Source organism: Ranitomeya variabilis, chromosome 6 (genome assembly GCF_051348905.1).
Source record: "Ranitomeya variabilis isolate aRanVar5 chromosome 6, aRanVar5.hap1, whole genome shotgun sequence".
NCBI classification, from domain to species: Eukaryota; Metazoa; Chordata; class Amphibia; order Anura; family Dendrobatidae; genus Ranitomeya; species Ranitomeya variabilis.
The window spans coordinates 31,683,986-31,704,152 of NC_135237.1; the positions used below are offsets into that span (position 1 = coordinate 31,683,986).

At 42.8% G+C, this 20,167-nt stretch overlaps 1 protein-coding gene and 1 long non-coding RNA gene across 8 annotated transcripts in view; one reads left to right on the forward strand and one right to left on the reverse strand.

The window, feature by feature from the left end:
* The window catches only part of SGCE (sarcoglycan epsilon), an 83,234-nt gene extending 65,985 nt beyond the window's left edge, over window positions 1-17,249 (forward strand). For 2 of the 7 annotated variants that reach the window (XM_077268160.1, XM_077268156.1), the window contains 5 exons: window positions 3,567-3,593; window positions 10,515-10,703; window positions 13,221-13,264; window positions 15,622-15,656; window positions 16,396-16,589. In XM_077268160.1, the coding sequence (XP_077124275.1) occupies window positions 3,567-3,593; window positions 10,515-10,703; window positions 13,221-13,264; window positions 15,622-15,656; window positions 16,396-16,446 (346 nt within the window). In that variant the 3' untranslated portion in view covers window positions 16,447-16,589. Of the gene's footprint in view, window positions 1-3,566; window positions 3,594-10,514; window positions 10,704-13,220; window positions 13,265-15,621; window positions 15,657-16,395 lie in introns of all 7 variants that reach the window. The other 5 variants (XM_077268162.1, XM_077268161.1, XM_077268157.1 and 2 more) reach the window with 5 other exon arrangements.
* On the reverse strand, window positions 447-3,759 carry LOC143781524 (uncharacterized). Its single transcript, XR_013216749.1, has 3 exons — window positions 3,647-3,759; window positions 3,457-3,562; window positions 447-583 (listed from the first exon to the last, which is right to left on the reverse strand). It is a non-coding gene; the product is annotated as an uncharacterized LOC143781524 (long non-coding RNA).
* Window positions 17,250-20,167: the final 2,918 nt, after the last annotated feature.

Genomic DNA, 20,167 nt, shown 5'->3' on the forward strand with positions numbered 1-20,167 from the left:
TATTACTATGGAGACACATTGATCTATAAATAAGCTGTATACCCAAAACGGTAGGACTTTTTTTTTTAACCAAAACTATATGCAAAGTTTTTTTTTTTAAAGAAGTATTACAGCGATTAAATAAAAGTTGGTTGCAAAGGTGGACAAACCCTTTAAGTCACAAGAGTGCGGAGAGAAATGTCAGAATTATGCATGTTACTTTGACATTAAGCTGTTGCACAGTTTGTAAATGTAACATTTGGAGCATTATTCAGCTGGAGGTTTGGTACAGTGTTCCTGAGAAAAGTGAACTATAAAATGGACAGATGTTAAATGATGTTCTTAAAGGGACAGGCAGTATGCATTAGCTTTAAGGATGCAGTAAAAAGCAGCAAGTAACTGAGACACGACCATCTTCTGAACATCTTGCCTTCATTACGTCATACGATTTATTTCGACCATTCGCGTCCTCTAACCGTCATGTATTTCCTTGTCTGCAGCATTTGCATTATGTCTTTACATTCTCATCCTCCATATTTAATACTATTTGCCTTTTAATCACAGACGTTTTGCTTCACTGAGATCCAGAGTGGCCTCTTCTATTCTGAAAATGAAAAGCATCAATATAAAAATATTTTAAAAAGCGATGAAATATAGGAAGCGGGGATTGGGGGGACCTGGTGGATGCACAAAAACCCCCACAAAAGGTGAAGGCTATGTGACTATGTTCACTTTTGCAATCACTTTTTATTTCTGCTTGAAAATGGTTAAAATAATTTTGTCTTTTCGTAAAGCTCCTTTTTTTTGTATACAGCGTTTATGCAAATCTAAGTATTTCCATGGTAACAGACTACAGGTGCACCCTGCTGTAGTCATGCGTATGTCTACTGCTTCCTGCTACCTAGAGAAAATATAAGCATACGTCCAACTTCTTCTGGAAAGTCTAAGAGGTTCTTGGATACAGCGAGAACTTCCAGACTCACGGAAGAGTCGACAAATCTCCCGGTCGACACGGAAACGACAACCGAAATTTCTCATTCATCAGAATCAGCATGTATTTGGGGCTAAATATCATTTTTACAATTAGGTTTAATTACAAATTTTGCACCATTTTGCTTTCACCGGGTCTTTGATTTTCTGCATATTCAGCTTTGATGTGGTAAAAAATCAGCAGACAGGAGCTAGAAATATACAGCTCACCTCCTCCTCCTGTACAAGTCTGATAACACCTCTATATTCAGTAGATAACACAGGATCCACCAGTCACAATAGGTGATGTCACAGCTCACCTCCTCCCCCTGTACAATGACTGATAACACCTCTATATTCAGTAGATAACACAGGATCCACCAGTCACAATAGGTGATGTCACAGCTCACCTCCTCCTCCTGTACAAGTCTGATAACACCTCTATATTCAGTAGATAACACAGGATCCACCAGTCACAATATGTGATGTCACAGCTCACCTCCTCCCCCTGTACAATGACTGATAACACCTCTATATTCAGTAGATAACACAGGATCCACCATTCACAATAGGTGATGTCACATCTCACCTCCTCCTCCTGTACAATCACTGATAACACCTCTATATACAGTAGATAGCACAGGATCCACCATTCACAATAGGTGATGTCACAGCTCACCTCCTCCTTTACAATGACTGATAACACGTCTATATACAGTAGATAACACAGGATCCACCATTCACAATAGGTGATGTCACAGCTCACCTCCTCCTCCTGTATAATGGCTGATAACACCTCTATACGCCGCGGCAAATTTTAGGCCACGCCTCTGACCACACCCATTCATAACTAGCCACACCCGTATCCACGTCCCAACCACACCCATTTAGCACTGCTGATCACACTGTTTCATAAAGAATAATTATAAACAAAACAATATGGCCACACAGTGCTCCATACTGTATAATGGCCACACATGATGCTCCATACTGTATATTGGTCGCACATGATACTTCGTACCGTATAATGGCCACACATAGCTACTCCTACACACACGGCTGCACTCCGTACACACGCGCTCCGCTCCATACACCTCGTACACACGCGGCTCCGCTCCGTACACCTCGTACACATTTAGCTCCGCTCCATACACCTCATACACATTCAGCTCCGCTCCATACACCTTTTGCCTTTTGAAAAGATTTTTTATAATTTTTTCTATTTTTTCTCTGGCGCCCCCTTAGGGTCGGCGCCCTAGGCGGCCGCCTAGTTCGCCTATACGTTCGGGCCGGCCCTGCCTCCATATACAGTAGATAACACAGGATCCACCATTCACAATAGGTCATATCACAGCTCACCTCCTCCTCCTGTACAATGACTGATAACACCTCTATATACAGTAGATAACAGGATCCACCATTCACAATAGATGATGTCACAGCTCACCTCCTCCTACTCCTGTACAATGACTGATAACACCTCTATATACAGCAGATAACACAGGATCCACCATTCACAATAGATGATGTCACAGCTCACCTCCTCCTCCTGTACAATGAATGATAACACCTCTATATACAATAGATAACACAGGATCCACCATTCACAAAAAGATTAAAAAAGATTCAGTATAAGGCCTATGCTATTAAATGGGTCTATACTGAAGCATTTCTTCTGTGGGATAATGTGGTGCTTTAGGAAGTCACCATATGGCGGCACACAGTCCCCGTGGGTCCGTCTGCTACCATGCAGGGTGCATGAGTCCTCGAAGTTTTAGATAAGATCAAATGAGATAAATCTAAGACACCTGTTGTACTGTGCAAGGACTATAAAATGGGTCTCTAGGACCTTGGACACACTCGGGGTACTTTTTTTTTGGTTCTCTACTCTGAATTGACTATAGACAAGGATGGAAGAAAGTTGGGTTAGACAGATCGCCATGTAGTGGTCATGTCTAGCTTTTTTTTTCTAGGAGCATCTCAGGGTCTGGGAAAACCAAGGCATTCATACCATAGTGGTAGCCCATGGGCCCCTACAGAGAGGGCCCAGCCTGGGTTGACCTCTTCCTCGAAGGTCCTTTCCTATGAGTGTTCACGAGAATGCTTGTTCCCGATCCCAAAATGATCCCATATTAATCATCATTGACGGTGATGTGCTATCCACGAGGACCATATTCTGTCCCCATACAGTTTGTCTTGGCCCATGTGAAAGGGCCATGGTCAACAGATATGGCCAGAAACCTAAACATGCCTTAATATTAGTGGGTGCAGTGCCGGGAACCCTACTAAATGGCAAACAGGTGGTGGGAACTGAACCTAGAGGGTATGGATGGGAGATGGAGGGTCAAGCATCAAGTCCTCCTAAGGACGAGGGGTGTAGCGGTGGTCATCGGTGGACTTCTGCCATAGGCTCAATTTCCTCTAACACTCTGGATCACACGTGGAGTACCATCGCTTCCATCACGATAAACACTGATGTACATGACTGTTTGCCTTCGCAGTCCTTACAGCAGTATTTACGGCTCATATAGTCCCATCGTTGTCCCCATCGTAGACTTAAGACGTACTCCAAATATCAGTGCTGTAATTTAATTTCATTCATTTTGTTTCGTTTCTAGGGAAAAGAGAAACATGCAAACACCAGAGTAAGTGTCTTCTCTATGTCTCCTCGTTGTCACATTATACTACCGCGCCTCACCGTAGCTTGTCACGCCTCACCCACCCGCTCCTCCATGCTTCTCATCCACATCCAGTCATCTCTTTATTTTGGTGAACGCTGCTTGTAGATTACGTAGGTTCAATAGGTGCCTGGTAAAGAAGAAAAGCCAGTCACGACCCTGTCAATGTGTGCATATTATGGTGCTTTCCTCTAAATGTGGGCTAGGAAAAAAAACGGTAGGAAACGCCAAAAATTTAGGAATTGCAAATATTTGTTATGCATTTGATACATTTAAGATTCTTTCCTTTGTAATTTGTAAATATTTTTTCTTTGTTACATTTACATTTGTTTTCTTCCTGACTTAATGGAAATTTCTTTACACCTTGTCTGCAATAATAAATCCCCTGGGAATCATGTTATTTTGAAATCTACCAAGGGTGGGCACACAAGCCATGTGAGTCAGTGCTGCAGGAAATTGAGGCTCTTGGGAAATGCAGACTGGTAGCAGAGGTACTGGATGCTACAGGCAGGCAAGAGATGTCCTGGAGACCAAAGACAGGTAGAAGTACTGCATGCTGCAGAAAGACAGGAGATTTGCTGGAGACCACAGACAGGTAGCAGAGGTCCTGGAAGACTGGTAAAAAGTAGCATTGGTACTGGATGCCACAGGCAGAGAAGAGATGTCGTGGAGACCGCAGACATGTAAAAGAAGTACTGCAAGCCACAGGCAGACAGGAGATGTCCTGGGGACTGCAGACAGGTAGCAGAAGTACTGCATGCCACAAGCAGACAGCAGATGTCCTGGAGACTGCAGACAGGTAGCAGAAGTACTGCATGCCACAGGCAGACAGGATATGTCGTGGGGATCGCAGACAGGTAGCAGAAGTACTGCATGCCACAGACAGACAGGACATGTCCTAGAGACAGCAGGCAGATAGCAGACGTCCTGGAAGACCCCGAACAAGTAGCAGAGGTACTGGATGGCACAGGTAGACAGGAGATGTCCTGGAGACAAAGACAGGTAGCAAAAATTCTGGGAGACCGGGAAAAAGTAGCAGAGGTCTTGAAAGCATACACAGACAGGAGACATCGGGAAGACCACAGACAGGTAGCAGAGGTCTTGAAAACAGCAGGTGAACATGTAGCAGAGGTTCTGGAAGACAGGGAACAAGTAGCAGAGGTACTGGAAGTCGCATGCAGAAAGGAGACGTCTGGGAGATCGCACACAGGGAGCTGTGCACAGACAAACTAAAAGTCATAATATCAAGACCTAGATATGTGTCTTGGGAGGCCTTATATAGGACTAGGAAATTCAACACATGGGAGCAGGCTGCAAAGCCCGACGTGGAACACAAGAAACTATAGCAGACTGGGGCGAAGGGAGCAAAGCTGAGACCTGGGATTGGTGTGTAACAAAATATAAAGTTTGGGGAATTCTGCTCATCCATGAACTAATTCATGGAATAGACAGACGCAGTAATACTCTCTGTGGTTGTGGGTTACACGCACTATTTGGGCAGGCTGTGTTGTGCCTATAGAAGGCATGCTACGTTACAGTCATTATGAGCAATGACAGACATGCTGGCGCTTGGTACATCAGAAGCTTGTGATTGAACAGTTTACAACCCTAAAGCTATGTTCACACTATGTTTTTGCAGTGTTTATTTTATGTGTTTTTTTATGCAAGTTTCTGTTTTTACTGACAAAACAGCAGGTCTTGGCAGCAGAAAAAAATCAACGTGTGAACATAGCCAATAAGCCTTGAAAATTGCATTAAAGGGATTGTCCAGTTAAAACAACTCATAACCTATCCACAGGGTAGCTGATAACTTAATGATCGGTGAACGTTTTACTGATAGTATCCACACTGATCGGAGACTCTATAGTGCTGATAGAGAATGTTAATCCTCATTAGAAAAAGTGACAATCAGATGCCCGTTGCTTATTCATTCTCTACCGGACTGCCTTAAAAATGTTGAATTCAATGCCAAAATACCCATAGGGACTGAATGGAACATTGGTGGAGCATGTGCACAACCACTCCATTCTAACAGGGATAAAAGTTCCCAATTTTCCAGATCTGTGCAGCTCCTGGCAGTCGGACATCCACCGATCACCTTTTTCTTTGGATAGGTGATAAAATGTTTTTACTGGATATCCCCTTTAAGTGCTAAGTTCATCGCTCTTTGTATTGTAAAGTCGCTTCCACTTTGGAACATTCCTTCTTGTTTGGGTCCGTTGACAATAATCTAATCCTTTTGTGGAAACTCCAGTAACTAGCTGTTGGGAAATTTGATAGTAAGTGTTCAACTTCCCTGCAGTGCCTCCTGAGGTCAAATTAAGTATTACACGTTTCCTAATAAAAATCAATAGGTTGTAATGCAGAATACAACTCGAATCTCACACTCCTATTGATCTAATGACTAATTATACACAGTATAATGGGCCAACGGCTCCCTTATACACAGTATAATGTGCCCACAGCTCTCCTATACACAGTATAATGGGCCCACAGCTCCCCTATACACAGTATGATGGGCTTATAGCTCCCCTATACACAGTATAGTGGGCCCACAGCTCCTCTATACACAGTGTGATGGGCTTATAGCTCCCCTATACACAGTATAGTGGGCCCACAGCTCCTCTATACACAGTATGATGGGCTTATACTGTAGCTCCCATATACACAGTATAATGGACCCACAGCTCCCCTATACACAGTATAATGGACCCAAGGCTCCTCTATACACAGTATAATGGACCCAAGGCTCCTCTATACACAGTACAATGGGCCCACAGCTCCCCTATACACAGTATAATGGGCCCACAGCTCCCCTATACGCAGTATAATGGTCCATGGCTCCCCTATACAGTATAATGGACCCACAGCTCCCCTATACCCAGTATAATGGACCCAAGGCTCCTCTATACACAGTATAATGGACCCAAGGCTCCTCTATACACAGTAGAATGGACCCAAGGCTCCTCTATACACAGTATAATGGACCCAAGGCTCCTCTATACACAGTATAATGGGCCAACAGCTTCCCTATACACAGTATAATGGGCCCACAGCTCCACTATGCTCAGTATAATGGGCCATGGCTCCCCTATACACAGTATAACGGACCCACAGATCCCCTATACAAATTATAATGGACCCAAGGCTCCTCTATACACAGTATAATGGACCCAAGGCTCATCTATACACAGTATAATGGGCCCACAGCTTCCCTATACACAGTATAATGGACCCAAGGCTCCTCTATACACAGTATAATGGACCCAAGGCTCATCTATGCACAGTATAATGGGCCCACAGCTTCCCTATACACAGTATAATGGGCCCACAGCTTCCCTATGCTCAGTATAATGGGCCATGGCTCCCCAATACACAGTATAATGGACCCACAGCTCCCCTATACACAGTATAATGGACCCAAGGCTCCTCTATGCACAGTATAATGGGCCCACAGCTCCCCTATACACAGTATAATGGGCCACAGCTCCCCTATACACAGTATAATGGGCCCACACCTCTCCTATGCACAGTATAATGGGCCCACAGCTCCCCTATACACAGTATAATGGCCCACAGCTCCCCTATACACAGTATAATGGGTCCACACCTCTCCTATACACAGTATAATGGGCTAACAGCTCCCCTACACACAGTATGATAGACCCACAACTCCCCTATACACAGTATAATGGGCCCACAGCTTCCCTATACACAGTATGATGGGCCAACAGTCTCAACACTTTAAGGACCCCCACAGTGGTAACCACACTAGCTCCCACACTGTATGAAAGCTCCCCATAATAGTCTCCATACTTTGACAGCCTCCACACTTTGAGGGCCCCCCAAAATAGTCCCCACACTGTATGATGGGCCCCACATTACTGTATGAGGGCTCCTCACAGTATTCCCCTAAATTGTATAATGGCACCCACATTAGCTTCCACTCTGTATAATGGCCCCCACACTTGCTCTTACAATGTATGACGGTCACCAACACTGTATAATGCCTCCAAAGAAACACCACAAATGTTAAATACAATAAAAAACATCATGTACTCACCTAATCCAGGATCCCAACGAGTCCACCTGGCAGACCAAAGCATTGATGCCGGGACTCTGAGATTATTATTATTATTATTATTTATTTATATAGCACCATTAACTCCATGGTGCTGTAAATGAGAAAGGGGTTACATACAGAGTTATAGATATCGTTTACAGTAAACAAGTTTACAGTGACAGACTGGTACAGAGGGGAGAGGACCCTGTCCTTGCGGACTTACATTCTATGGGATAATGGGGAAGAGGAGAAGGTAGGGGTGAGGCGGCGGTTCTGGCGATGGCGAGGCGGCGGCTCTGGCGATGGCGAGGCAGCAGAATGGTTATTGCAGGCTGTAGGCTTTTTTGAAGAGATGGGTTTTCAGGTTCCGTCTGAAGGATCCGAGGGTGGTGGATAGTCGGACATGTTGAGGCATGGAATTCCAGAGGATGGGGGATATTCGGGAGAAATCTTGGAGGCGGTTGTGTGAGGAACGAATAAGTGTGGAGGAGAGTAGGAGGTCTTGGGAGGATCGGAGATTACGTGAGGGAAGATATTGGGAGATTAGTTCAGAGATATAGGGAGGGGACAGGTTGTGGATGGCTTTGTAGATCAGTGTTAGTAGTTTGAACTGGATTCGTTGGGGAATTGGGAGCCAGTGGAGGGATTTGCAGAGGGGAGAAGCAGGGGAGTAGCGAGGAGAGAGGTGGATTAGCCAGGCAGCAGAGTTGAGTACAGACTGGAGTGGTGCAAGAGAGTTAGCGGGGAGTCCACAGAAGAGGGTGTTGCAGTAGTCAAGGCAGGAGATTATGAGGGCATGCAGAAGAGTTTTGGTAGATTGTGGGCTGAGGAAGGGACGGATTCTGGCAATATTTTTGAGTTGGTGGCGACAGGAGGTGGCAAGAGTTTGGACGTGCGGTTTGAAGGACAGGGCAGAGTCGAGAGTTACCCCAAGGCAGCGGATTTCAGATGCAGGAGAGAGTGTGATGCCGTTTACCATAAAAGATAGGTCAGGTAGGGGGGATACGTGAGATGGGGAAAGATGATGAGTTCGGTTTTTTCTACACTGAGTTTTAGGAAGCAAGAGGTGAAGAAGGAGGATACGGCTGACAGACACTTCGGGATTCTGGACAGCAGAGAGGTGACATTTGGGCCAGAGACGTAGACCTGAGTGATAAGTGCTGTAGGTGGTGGAGTGGGAGACCCAACAGGCCTGTGCCCAGGAGGAGAGGAGCTTCTCTCCTCCTGGGCACAGACCCACCAGGTCTCCCACTCCACCACCAACGTTGGCTTATACAGCCACGACCTGAGACATACCGGCAGACCATCGGACCATTAAGAACGTACACAACCTTCCACATCTTGACCAGATCAGTATCTGCTCTTGTACTTGTTCTATCACCAATGAACCTACCAACATTGTAAACTTTAACATATGCCTCATTCTGTGTGGACATATTCATCAACATACCTCTCTCCCCCCCCGTTAGGAATGTACAAGTACGACTTGCTGATACACTAATATTACGCGACATTGTGATCAAAGCCACAGAGTGGCCAAAACGTCAAAAATGTATTGTCTGTCGCTTATCACTTTTCACTTGAAGCAAAATATATCTCTCTTTGATATGAGTGCAGTGATGACTGACTTTACCTATCTGTGGGATCATTGATTCCATTCACTAGCACCATACATAGCACCATACCACATACAGACTGTATACATACAGTCGAGTGCTAGCCATTCGTTCCCATTATATAGTATGGAGCACTGTGTGGCCTTTATACAGTATTGAGCATCATGTGTGGCCATTATACAGTATGGAGCACTGTGTGGCCATTATACAGTATTGAGCATAACGTGTGGCCATTATATAGTATGGAGCATAATGTCATGTGCGTGTGTCGGTGGCTCAGTCACTGCATCATCCTGCCATTCTGTAGGCCACAAGCTTAAAGCGACCTGTGGTCTACAGAACGGAGAGAGGTACCGCAGGGAGATCATGTCTCCTTGCTCTACCGCAGGGCTCCGTAGTGCTGCGGCAACATGTGTCATAGCTTCGTCACCAGTGCCATAATAACATGGTGGTACCATACTGCATTTTATTTTGTCTTTTTAACAGTACCATTAGCATCAGATATGACATAATAGTGGTTTTTACTGCACAAATAATAGAACTTCATTATAGTACCTTACAGAGCATATATACTGTATTTGTTATACCTTGAATATATTATGACGTGCCCCACTCTGGACTTCCTAATTTGCCTTCTTCAAGGCCCTCATCTACTCGAAGGTTAAATAGTAATCGTCCTGTTTGGTTACATCATATGAGATCATCACTGTTCGAAAGGCATATCAATGTATGGAAGGTTTATATACACAGTGATCAGTCCCCAAAATTTTAACCAAAACATAGCTCTATTGAATGGAAAGGGGCCCAGCTGCAACACTACACGAGCTGTTGACGATGAGGTGGCGCTGTGTTTGGAATAAAGCAGCCATGTTTTTCTACTCCTGCATGTGTCTGTGTTAACAGAATTTCTTTTATTCTATTTTTTTCTTGGTTCCGCGTGGGCGGTGCTTGAGAACTTCTACTTCAATGTTTTTATGTAAAGCTGACTGTGTTAATGGTTCATAAATGATTCATGGAACAGACACACAATGTTTGAAAATGTTAAAATGATGAGTAACGGATTGATTGATCTTTTTAGTCACCACACTGAACACCAGCTGTAGTTTATATGTGTAATACATGACAAAAGGAATCTTCTCGTTAATTTGTATTAAAATACTTAAAGTTTTAATAACACATATTTTATGTTATTTATTATTTTTTATGCAGCATCCAGCTTGTTCACCACAGCTCCATCCAGAAATCAACAAAAGAACTCCGAGACATGTCTAAACACAGAGAAATTGCCTGGCCCCTGTCCACACTTCCAGTTTTCCATCCAGTGACAGGGGAAATGGTTCCCCCTCTGCATGCGGACACGTACGATAACACCAACATGCCCCTGATGCAGACGCAACAGTGAGTATCTTGAAAAAGTGAACTCTATACAATATGTACATGTAAAGGATGTAACTCGCAAATTCTAGATGCTACTGAGCAGTGTTATTTCAGGAAGTGTCTATGTGGTGGGAAAATTCTTATTATTAATTTTTGTTCTTTTTTTTGTTCCGTGTGGGTGGTGCTTAGATATGATCATTTACATATGCAATATTGATGTTCTATTTAAAGTCCAGCAACCTGATGATATAATGGCCAATAAATCCTAGTGGTCCAGCTGAAGAAAGCTAAGTCTACTGACCAAATGGTATAGGAATTTAATAGTTCTGAAGAGCAGAGACAACAAGTATACATGGTAGATAACTATGAAGGTGAATAAAAAAAAAAATAATTAGCACCTAATATTTTATTCAAAAGTGGACATTATTTCGTTTTCTTTGGAAAAGGAGGATGCATCGATGCACTTTCAAGAAGGTGTATTTTCAAGTCTACTGATCTGCTGTTACAACGGCCAATATATCCTGGTGGTTCTGTGGTAGAGAGCAAAGTCCTTACTGACCTATTGGCATAGGAATTTAGTTAGTTTTGGGCAATGCCAACTGGTATTTATGGTGGCTTATTATAATCATGGATTTAAAAATTAAAGATTAGCTATTTCTAATGGGTGGACATTATTTAGCTCCGCGTGGGCGGAGCTTTGATAAGAATGCATTTGGAATACTCAAGATTGAGTCACGGTATCTGTTGAAGTCTACTAGGGCCACAGTATGTGACTATAAATGTGGTATAGTCTCTTTTATTATGAAGTAGTACCTATAAATTAGCATTTAGAGCTAGATATAGGTGTCTTTTGAAATCTAGTGATCTGGTGATATAGCTGCCAATAAATTCAAGGGTAGAGAAATAAGTTGTGACTATGGTATGGGGTTTTTTTGTGCAGTGTCAACTATTATGGATAGTACTGGAGTATAAAAATGGATTAAATAAGTTAATAAGCATTGAATATTTTATTCAAGAGGCATTATTTAGTTCCTCATGGGTGGTGTTTGCATAAGGAGGATGCATTGAGATGCTCTAAATTGAGGTGTATTTTGAAATGTAATAAGACCACAGTATGTGGCTATACAGGTGATATAACCACTTTCATTGTGGAATAATATACTGTATATAAATTACCATTTAGATCTAGATTTAGGTGTCTTTTGAAGTCTAGTGATCTGTTGGTATACTGGCTAATAAATCTTGGTGAATAGATCAACTGACTGAACAATATATATATATATGTATATAAATAATTTGTAACCAAAAAAATTCAAATACAAAAATAGATCAATGGTTACATTAGTCTGTGCTAAAAACTAAGGAAAATGTGAAATATGTGAAATAGGAAATAGCATACTGGCTTATGAACTTTATGAACAAACACATGAGATTTTTAGCACAAGATTTGCAAATATTGTGAGCCCATTCACCAAAACGTCAAGGTAATCTCAGATCGAATGGGTAACTACACTGACTGGTGTGAACACTTACTTGTGGTATCTGAAGGGCGGGACGTTCAAGTCAGAAAATAATATATAGTAAATAGATCAACTGACTGAACAATATATATATATATGTATATAAATAATTTGTAACCAAAAAAATTCAAATACAAAAATAGATCAATGGTTACTATTATTTTCTGACTTGAACGTCCCGCCCTTCTCCAGGTTTTAATCACATCTCAACACAGTTGGTTCTGAGCCTCCTATATAAGTAGGCTTTATCCTGTTATTAGCCATAGGTAAGTGTTCACATTAGGCAGTCAGCTCAGATACCACAAGTAAGTGTTCACACCAGTCAGTGTAGTTACCCATTCGATCTGAGATTACCTTGACGTTTTGGTGAATGGGCTCACAATATTTGCAAATCTTGTGCTAAAAATCTCATGTGTTTGTTCATAAAGTTCATAAGCCAGTATGCTATTTCCTATTTCACATATTTCACATTTTCCTTAGTTTTTAGCACAGACTAATGTAACCATTGATCTATTTTTGTAATAAATCTTGGTGGTCATGGAGTAATTAAATAGGTCATTAATCATGTAATGGTATAGGAGTTTTGTGTTTCGTTTGTGCAGTGTCAAACTAGTATGGACAGTACCCAAGTATAACAATGTAACAAATAAGTTAATGAGCATTGAATATTTTATTCAAGGGATATTATTTAGTTCCTCGTGGGCGGTGTTTGCATAAGGAGGAGGCATTGAGATACTCTAGTTTGAGGTCTAGTGATCTGGTGGTATGGTGTCTAATAAATCCTAGTGCTTAAAGATCTCATGGTACTGGAATTCGGTATTCCTTTTTTGTAGTGCCAACTATTATGGATTGTGCCTGAATATGAAAATGTATTAAATAAATAAATCAGCTTTGAATATTTATTCAGGGGTGAACATTTACTTAAAGTGCTCCTCAAAGGGCCATACATTGATGGCCTCATGTAACTAGTCAAGAACGTCTTCTTATGCGCTACTCAATCTTCTTCATTGTTTCCTAGGACTTTACCGCATCAGACTCAGATACCTCAACAGCAAAATGCAGGTCAGTAGAGACCAGCTTACAGATCATCAGGTATATGGTAATATGAAACATCTGGTGGTAATGCCAAACATTTCACAGCTTGCTGCCCGCTTCTCCCGCAAGGACAGATTCAACACATCATCACAACAGGCTGCAAAACATACCACAACCCCTGGGTGGCTGTATAGACACTTAATGCATAAACCTCTCCTGACAGAGTATCACAAAATCATCTTGAGACGGTCATTTTGGGATATGCCAAGCTAAGAGGAACGTAGAGGAAGGAGTCATCTGTAGTAATTTATATTTAAATGGCGACCATATAAAGTATGGTCGAGCTACGACCATCATTATGTATCATCACTCTGCTTTGACTCCTAGAGGGGTTACTTTTTTATTTTCTACCTGTCCTAATATTCATGAGAAAAACTTAAGGATCATTTTAAATGTTCACTCAGCCAACAGCTTTGGTGGTTTGTAAGCAAACCCTTCATACTGATCTTTATACCCTTTATACGATTGTGATTTTCCAATTAAAGATATTTAGGAATTTATTTATTATGACATTACCTATACCTAACAAATTAAGTAGCATTCTGTAAAGCTATTGCATGTAAACATGAAATATATGAAAATTGCATTACTGCAATAGAAAATAGGAAAATATGAAGATACTTACATAATTTGGCCAATTCATGCTTGTCCGGCAGCCAACAACAAGGCGACCTACATTGCTGGGGACCTAACCTAAGCTGGTTCCTCTGCTGTGATTTAAAAAAAGCCATAGGCTGAGTGTTGGAGCGCTCAGTTAGAGAGCCTATATGAAAATGACAAAAGACTGACTGTCACTTCTAAACAGAACACTGGTCTGCACAGGTTCATAGTAAGAGTAGCCATCTCCATACATAACGAACAAATAAAGTTGTGTAAAGTTACATATAGAGATGGCTACTCTTACTGGGCACCTGTTCACACCTGGTCTCTGTTTGGGAGTGACAGTCAGTCTTCTTTTACTTATATATAGGCTCTCTGACCGAGCGCTCCACCACTCGGCCTCTGGGGGTTTAATCACAGCAGAATTCTACCTACCTATATAAATGTAGGAGAGGATTCACATTAGGTAGGTTCCCAGCATAAGAAGGTCGCCTTGTTGTTGGCTGTTTGACATGCAAAAATTGGACAAATTATGATCTAAAAATCTTTCGTTTTTTTTCCTATTTTCTTCAGCAGTAATGCAATTCAAATTTCATATATTTCATGTTTACATGCTTTAGCGTTACAGAGTGCGACATTAATATTATTTATTATTATAGCGCCATTTATTCCATGGCGCTTTACATGTGAGGAGGGGTACACATAATAAAAACAAGTACAATAATCTTAAACAATACAAGTCATAACTGGTCCAGGAGGAGAGAGGACCCTGCCCGCGAAGGCTCACAATCTACAAGGGATGGGTGAGAATACAGTAGGTGAGGATAGAGCTGGTCATGCAGTGGTTTGGTCGATCGGTGATTACGGCAGGTTACCTATAGTTAGTAATTTTTTTTCTGTTCCCGGAGAACCACGTTAAAGGGTATATCCGGGACAAAAAATAAAAAATGTACCTAAGAACAAGCAGGTAATTGCAACTTGCCTGCCTGTGGTGCCCGGCGCCATTCTTCTCCGGCACAGAGCGGTAACAGACCACTCCTGCCTGAGCTTCGGCTGCCTCTATTGACGCGACAAGGTGGGACTTCCACGGTCATTCTGATTGACAGCCAGCTCCCCAGTTAGGCAACGGGATCCGGCTGTCAATCAGAATGTCATGCCCTGTTGACAGAAAGGAGCGGAAAAGAAGCCTCCGATCTGTAGACGTGACGTCAGCAGAGGCTTCTGAATCCCCGGCAGGAGCGGTCTGTGACCACTTTGTGACGGGGAAGAGCGGCGCTGTGCACAACAGGCAGGTAAGTTGCAATTACCTGCTTGTTTGTTCTTAGGTACTTTTTTTTTTGTAATGTCCCGGATATCGAAATTTCTCATTATACAAACGCATTACATTATCCTGGCATGTTAGCAAAACTCTCAAAAGGCTGCAATGCACATCACAACCACTGGGTGGCCACATATTAACACATATAACATAAACGACTCCCAGCAGAATATCACAAAGTCAGATTTTTTTTTTCAAAGTTGTTCAAGTCACGTCACTCATCTCAGCATATGTTGAGCCAAGAGGAAAAATAAGAAAAGACATCTGTATATTATGGAGAGCCACGCCAGTTTTCTACTTCGATTCTAGAATCCACATACATGTCATGCAGTAAACGTGCTGGGAATGTGTAAAGATTTGGGGGATTTATTCCATTCTTCCTCTTTATTGCTGCTTCTGGATCCAGGAGAATTTCGGATGACCACTTTTCAGAGATTTGAGGTAAGTATAACAGATATTCCGTGTAATTTACATCTGCAAGACATAAGCTCCGAGCTATAATCTGCCGTAGTACGGACGTTTCCAAAAACCTGCTCTCTTGTCGATGAGATTACTGAATTTTGTCAGATCACATTGCTATCAGGTCTACAAAATTTAAAGGGATGTTGCATGAAAAGTCACCAAACTGCAGAATGAAGGAGGCTGAACTGCAATATGAGGCTGGAGAAAAAAATTTGCCTTAATTTAGGTATCTTCACTGATGTAAATGATAGGGAATCTGATGGACTTTTTTTTTACCTAATTGCATGCACTTGGGGGCTAAAATTTCCTAAAACTTTTATCCAATTTAAAACTTTTCTAAATATATATACTTAGAAAGAGTAATTCTAAGTTCTATTATTCTAATTTTTGCCTTTTTTAAAATTTAAAAAAAATATTGAGTAATTATTGGGGTCTCCAGTATACTACTTTGTCCCTTATGGGGTTAACATCTCATAATATATCCTGTGGCAAAAATTTGTGTCTTAGAGCAGCGTTGAGGATGGATTAATCAACCACAGAAATAAATGAGAATGTTAGTTGGACATCATCACCTAATTTTGAAAAGAATGGGTATTATGTAGTTCCGCGTGGGCGGAGCCAGGATAAGGAATCATTGAGCTGTTATTGGACGTGTACTAGTATGTGGTAATGTAACCTCTTTAATTCTGAAATAATATGTATAAATTACTATTTACAGGTCAATGGTATACCTGAGGAGCGGAAACTCACCGACGCCATAAATTTATAAAACAGACACAGAAAGGACAAAAGCATCTTCAGTTTATCTCCAGATTTACAGCTTTTTATTGCCGTAACCTGCACGACGCCTCAGACTCCTCCGTCTACAGGATTATATTTAACTCCAGAACTATTTGCTTTTTTACTTTGACTTTTTATATGGATTTTCTTTTTTTAATGTTACTGTAATACCTGAGCCAGATCTTGGAACAATCAATAATATCAGAACAACTGAACAACTGGCAGAGCTAGAACAAAGGCAATGGTAGAGCAATGGCAATGGTAAAAGAACTGGCAGTGCTAGAGCAAAGGCAATGGTAGAGCAAGGGCAATGGTAAAAGAACTGGCAGTGCTAGAGCAAAGGAAATGGTAGAGCAAGGGCAATGGTAAAAGAACTGGCAGAGCTAGAGCAAAGGCAATGGTAGAGCAAGGGCAATGGTAAAAGAACTGGCAGAGCTAGAGCAAAGGCAATGGTAGAGCAAGGGCAATGGTAAAAGAACTGGCAGAGCTAGAGCAAAGGCAATGGTAGAGCAAGGGCAATGGTAAAAGAACTGGCAGTGCTAGAGCAAAGGAAATGGTAGAGCAAGGGCAATGGTAAAAGAACTGGCAGAGCTAGAGCAAAGGCAATGGTAGAGCAATGGGCAGAGCTCCAGAAATGGGCAGTACCAGAACCACTCATAGTTCCAAAACCACTTCTATATAAGAGGCGGCAATAAGAATCTGCAAACACAATTCTGTACATAGGAGCCACGGACAGATCCTGGTCTACACCGCACAATGTTTCTGAATACAGTTATAATAAAATACTTTTACAATAGTTTTGCGCTCCATGTTTGTGCTTAGCGGTTAAGCGTGCGGACAAGTGACCGGTAAAGAGGATCTCAGGATACTTGGTGGTAGTTCTTGTTATAAGACCTCTTAACAGGACACTATATAAAACAAATGGGTTACCGTCACCGACCAGTCCACAATGAGTGGCGACTGTCAGCACATTACTTTGACTGACAGCCGAATCTGCAGTGTATCCATCAGTGCAGAGCGAGCTGTCAATCAAAGTGCTGGGGCGTGCTTACATAACACTGTGAGACATGACCGTGCACACCTCTATGACTGAAAGCCGGGTTGAAATAGAGTAAATTTTCTCCTGGTATCCACTGCTTTCAGTAAGATGGCCAGGACAGCATTGCAACGCTATTTACCTGCAGATTAACCCTTTATGTGCAGGTTTATAGGGTTTGTGGACATGACAGCTTCCTTTTAAATATCTAGAATTGTTGATACATATGTTACTGGATGCATGTCGCTTACATTTGCTGATTAGTGTTGAGCGATACCTTCCGATATCGGAAAGTATCGGTATCGGAAAGTATCGGCCGATACCGTCAAAGTATCGGATCTAATCCGATACCGATACCCGATCCCAATGCAAGTCAATGGGACGAAAATATCGGAATTAAAATAAACCCTTTCTTTCCTTGTAGGTTAATTCTACATGAAGGAAAACAACTAAGAATAATGTAGGATGTATTGGGGGAGGTGGCGGAGACATTAAAGGCACAGAGGTTTAGCCCAAACAAATAGAATAGCAGGTTTTTTTGTTTTTTTTTATGACGTTCGGCGTTAGAAAGATTTTGACTATTTTTTTTTATTATTTTGTCAGATATTGATGTTTCACTACTTCCACGTCCTTCACCTTCTTTTTTACTTCTCCCACACTTTCTTCTTCATTATCCTCATCATCAGCTTCTTTGACATCAACTATCTTCACCTTATTCATCTTATTCTACCTCTAATTTTTTTTTTTTACATTGTTCATATTCTTTTTATTTAACTATTATCTTTTTCATATTCAACTTCTTCATCATATTCTTATTTGTGACAGGCATTCCCGTAGTTGTTATCTATAAAAGTTTGAAGATTACACCTTCCGTTCTGCCTGTCACAAAAGAGTTACATTTGTCCGCGTTCAGTTGGCCTGCAGCATCAGGCTTTATCCAGGGGCACCACGAGGAGGAACGGACTCACCCCCATACACTGCTTAGTCTTCTTCTGCTTATAATTTAGATAATATCTTTTGCTCTGATATTTAGTCTTATGCTTAATGTTCTTCTGCTCTTTGTTCTGCAGCCTCTTGTTCTTCTGCTTCTCGGTCTCCCATGTCGTCGTCGTCTCCAGGGTCGTCGTCTCCGGGGTCGTCGTCATCGGGGTCGTCGTCATCGGGGTCGTCTTCAGGGTCATCGTCTCCAGGGTCGTCGTCATCTCGGTGGTTGTCGTCTCTGGTGTCGTCATCATCTTAGGGGTGGTCTTCCGGGTCATCGTCTTTAGGGTCTTGAACTTGGAAATGTAGCAGAAGGTACAAGAAGGCTGAGAAAATGCCGAGAAACAGCTGATGGAACTGGAACTCGGATGGCTACCCGAAGGTCCAAGAGCCAATGGAACTACCATGGACCAGCTGACGTTACTGGAACCCGGTTACTAAGCAGGAGGTACCCGTGCCTGAAAGCACTACCAAGGACCACCTGACGTTGGTGGAACTCGGATACCCAGAGGGAGGCACCTAAGCCAAAGGCTCTGCCCGGAACCAGCTGACGGTACTGGAACCAGGATGGGGAGCAGAAGGTACAAGAGAAAAAGACACTGCCGAGAACCAGCTGATGGTACTGGAACCCGGATGGGTAGCCGAAGGTCCAAGAGCCAATGGAACTACCGAGGACCAGCTGACGTTACTGGAACCCGGTTACTAAGCAGGAGGTACCCGTGCCTGAAAGCACTACCAAGGACCACCTGACGTTGGTGGAACTCGGATACCCAGAGGGAGGCACCTAAGCCAAAGGCTCTGCCCGGAACCAGCTGACGGTACTGGAACCAGGATGGGGACCTATTCAAGCTTGTCTTCCTAGAGCCCCAACTGGCGGTGTTAGAGCCCAGGGTCAGCAGAAGGAGGAGCAGGGGGAGGGGAGTGTAGGCCGAAGCCTGCACTGGCGGCAGCTTTGGGTCTGTTGTGCCTGCGTGGCGGTCGCAGGACACGTTGCCGGCTACACAGCAGGGGAACAGCTGGCGGTGCTGGACCCCACTGACACATTGGCTGGTGTTTTTCTCTGTGCAGCTAGCAGTACCGGGCCCCAACTGGCGGTGTTGGAGCCCGGGCTCTGCAGGGGGAGCAGAGTGTAGGCCGAAGCCTACTTGAACCAATTTCAAAGGTAACCTTTAACACCCCCTCAGGTGTTACAAAGTAGAAGAGCCACAGCTTATGCAGCAGTAATGCTGCACAAGTCAAAGGTTGCTCTTTTAATTTTGCTCCTTGCACACGCTGAAAGGAACACGTATAACATTTAGGCCCTTACACAGTCAAACTGATTTTGAGGCGTGAGTTCCCTTCGTAAAGAGACGCAGTACAGCTGGCAAAAATCCCACCTTGGTGCTTGGCGCGGCCTCTGTCATGATCTCTGCAGGCAGAGATCATAGCAAGCCTATAGAGGTACAAGCTCTCGGAAGATGGAACTATACTGACCATGAACTAAGCCTGCCGCGCAACTAGAAATAGCCAGGTAGCATTTCCTATTTATCGCTAGATGCCCAGCTCTGGCCTAAGACCTAAATAGCTAGCAGAGGGAAATATAAGACCTGGCTCACCTCTAGAGAAATATTCCAAAGAAGACAGTAGCCCCCCACATATAATGACGGTGAGTTCAGATGAAACAACAAACGCAGCAGGAAAATAGTCTTAGCAA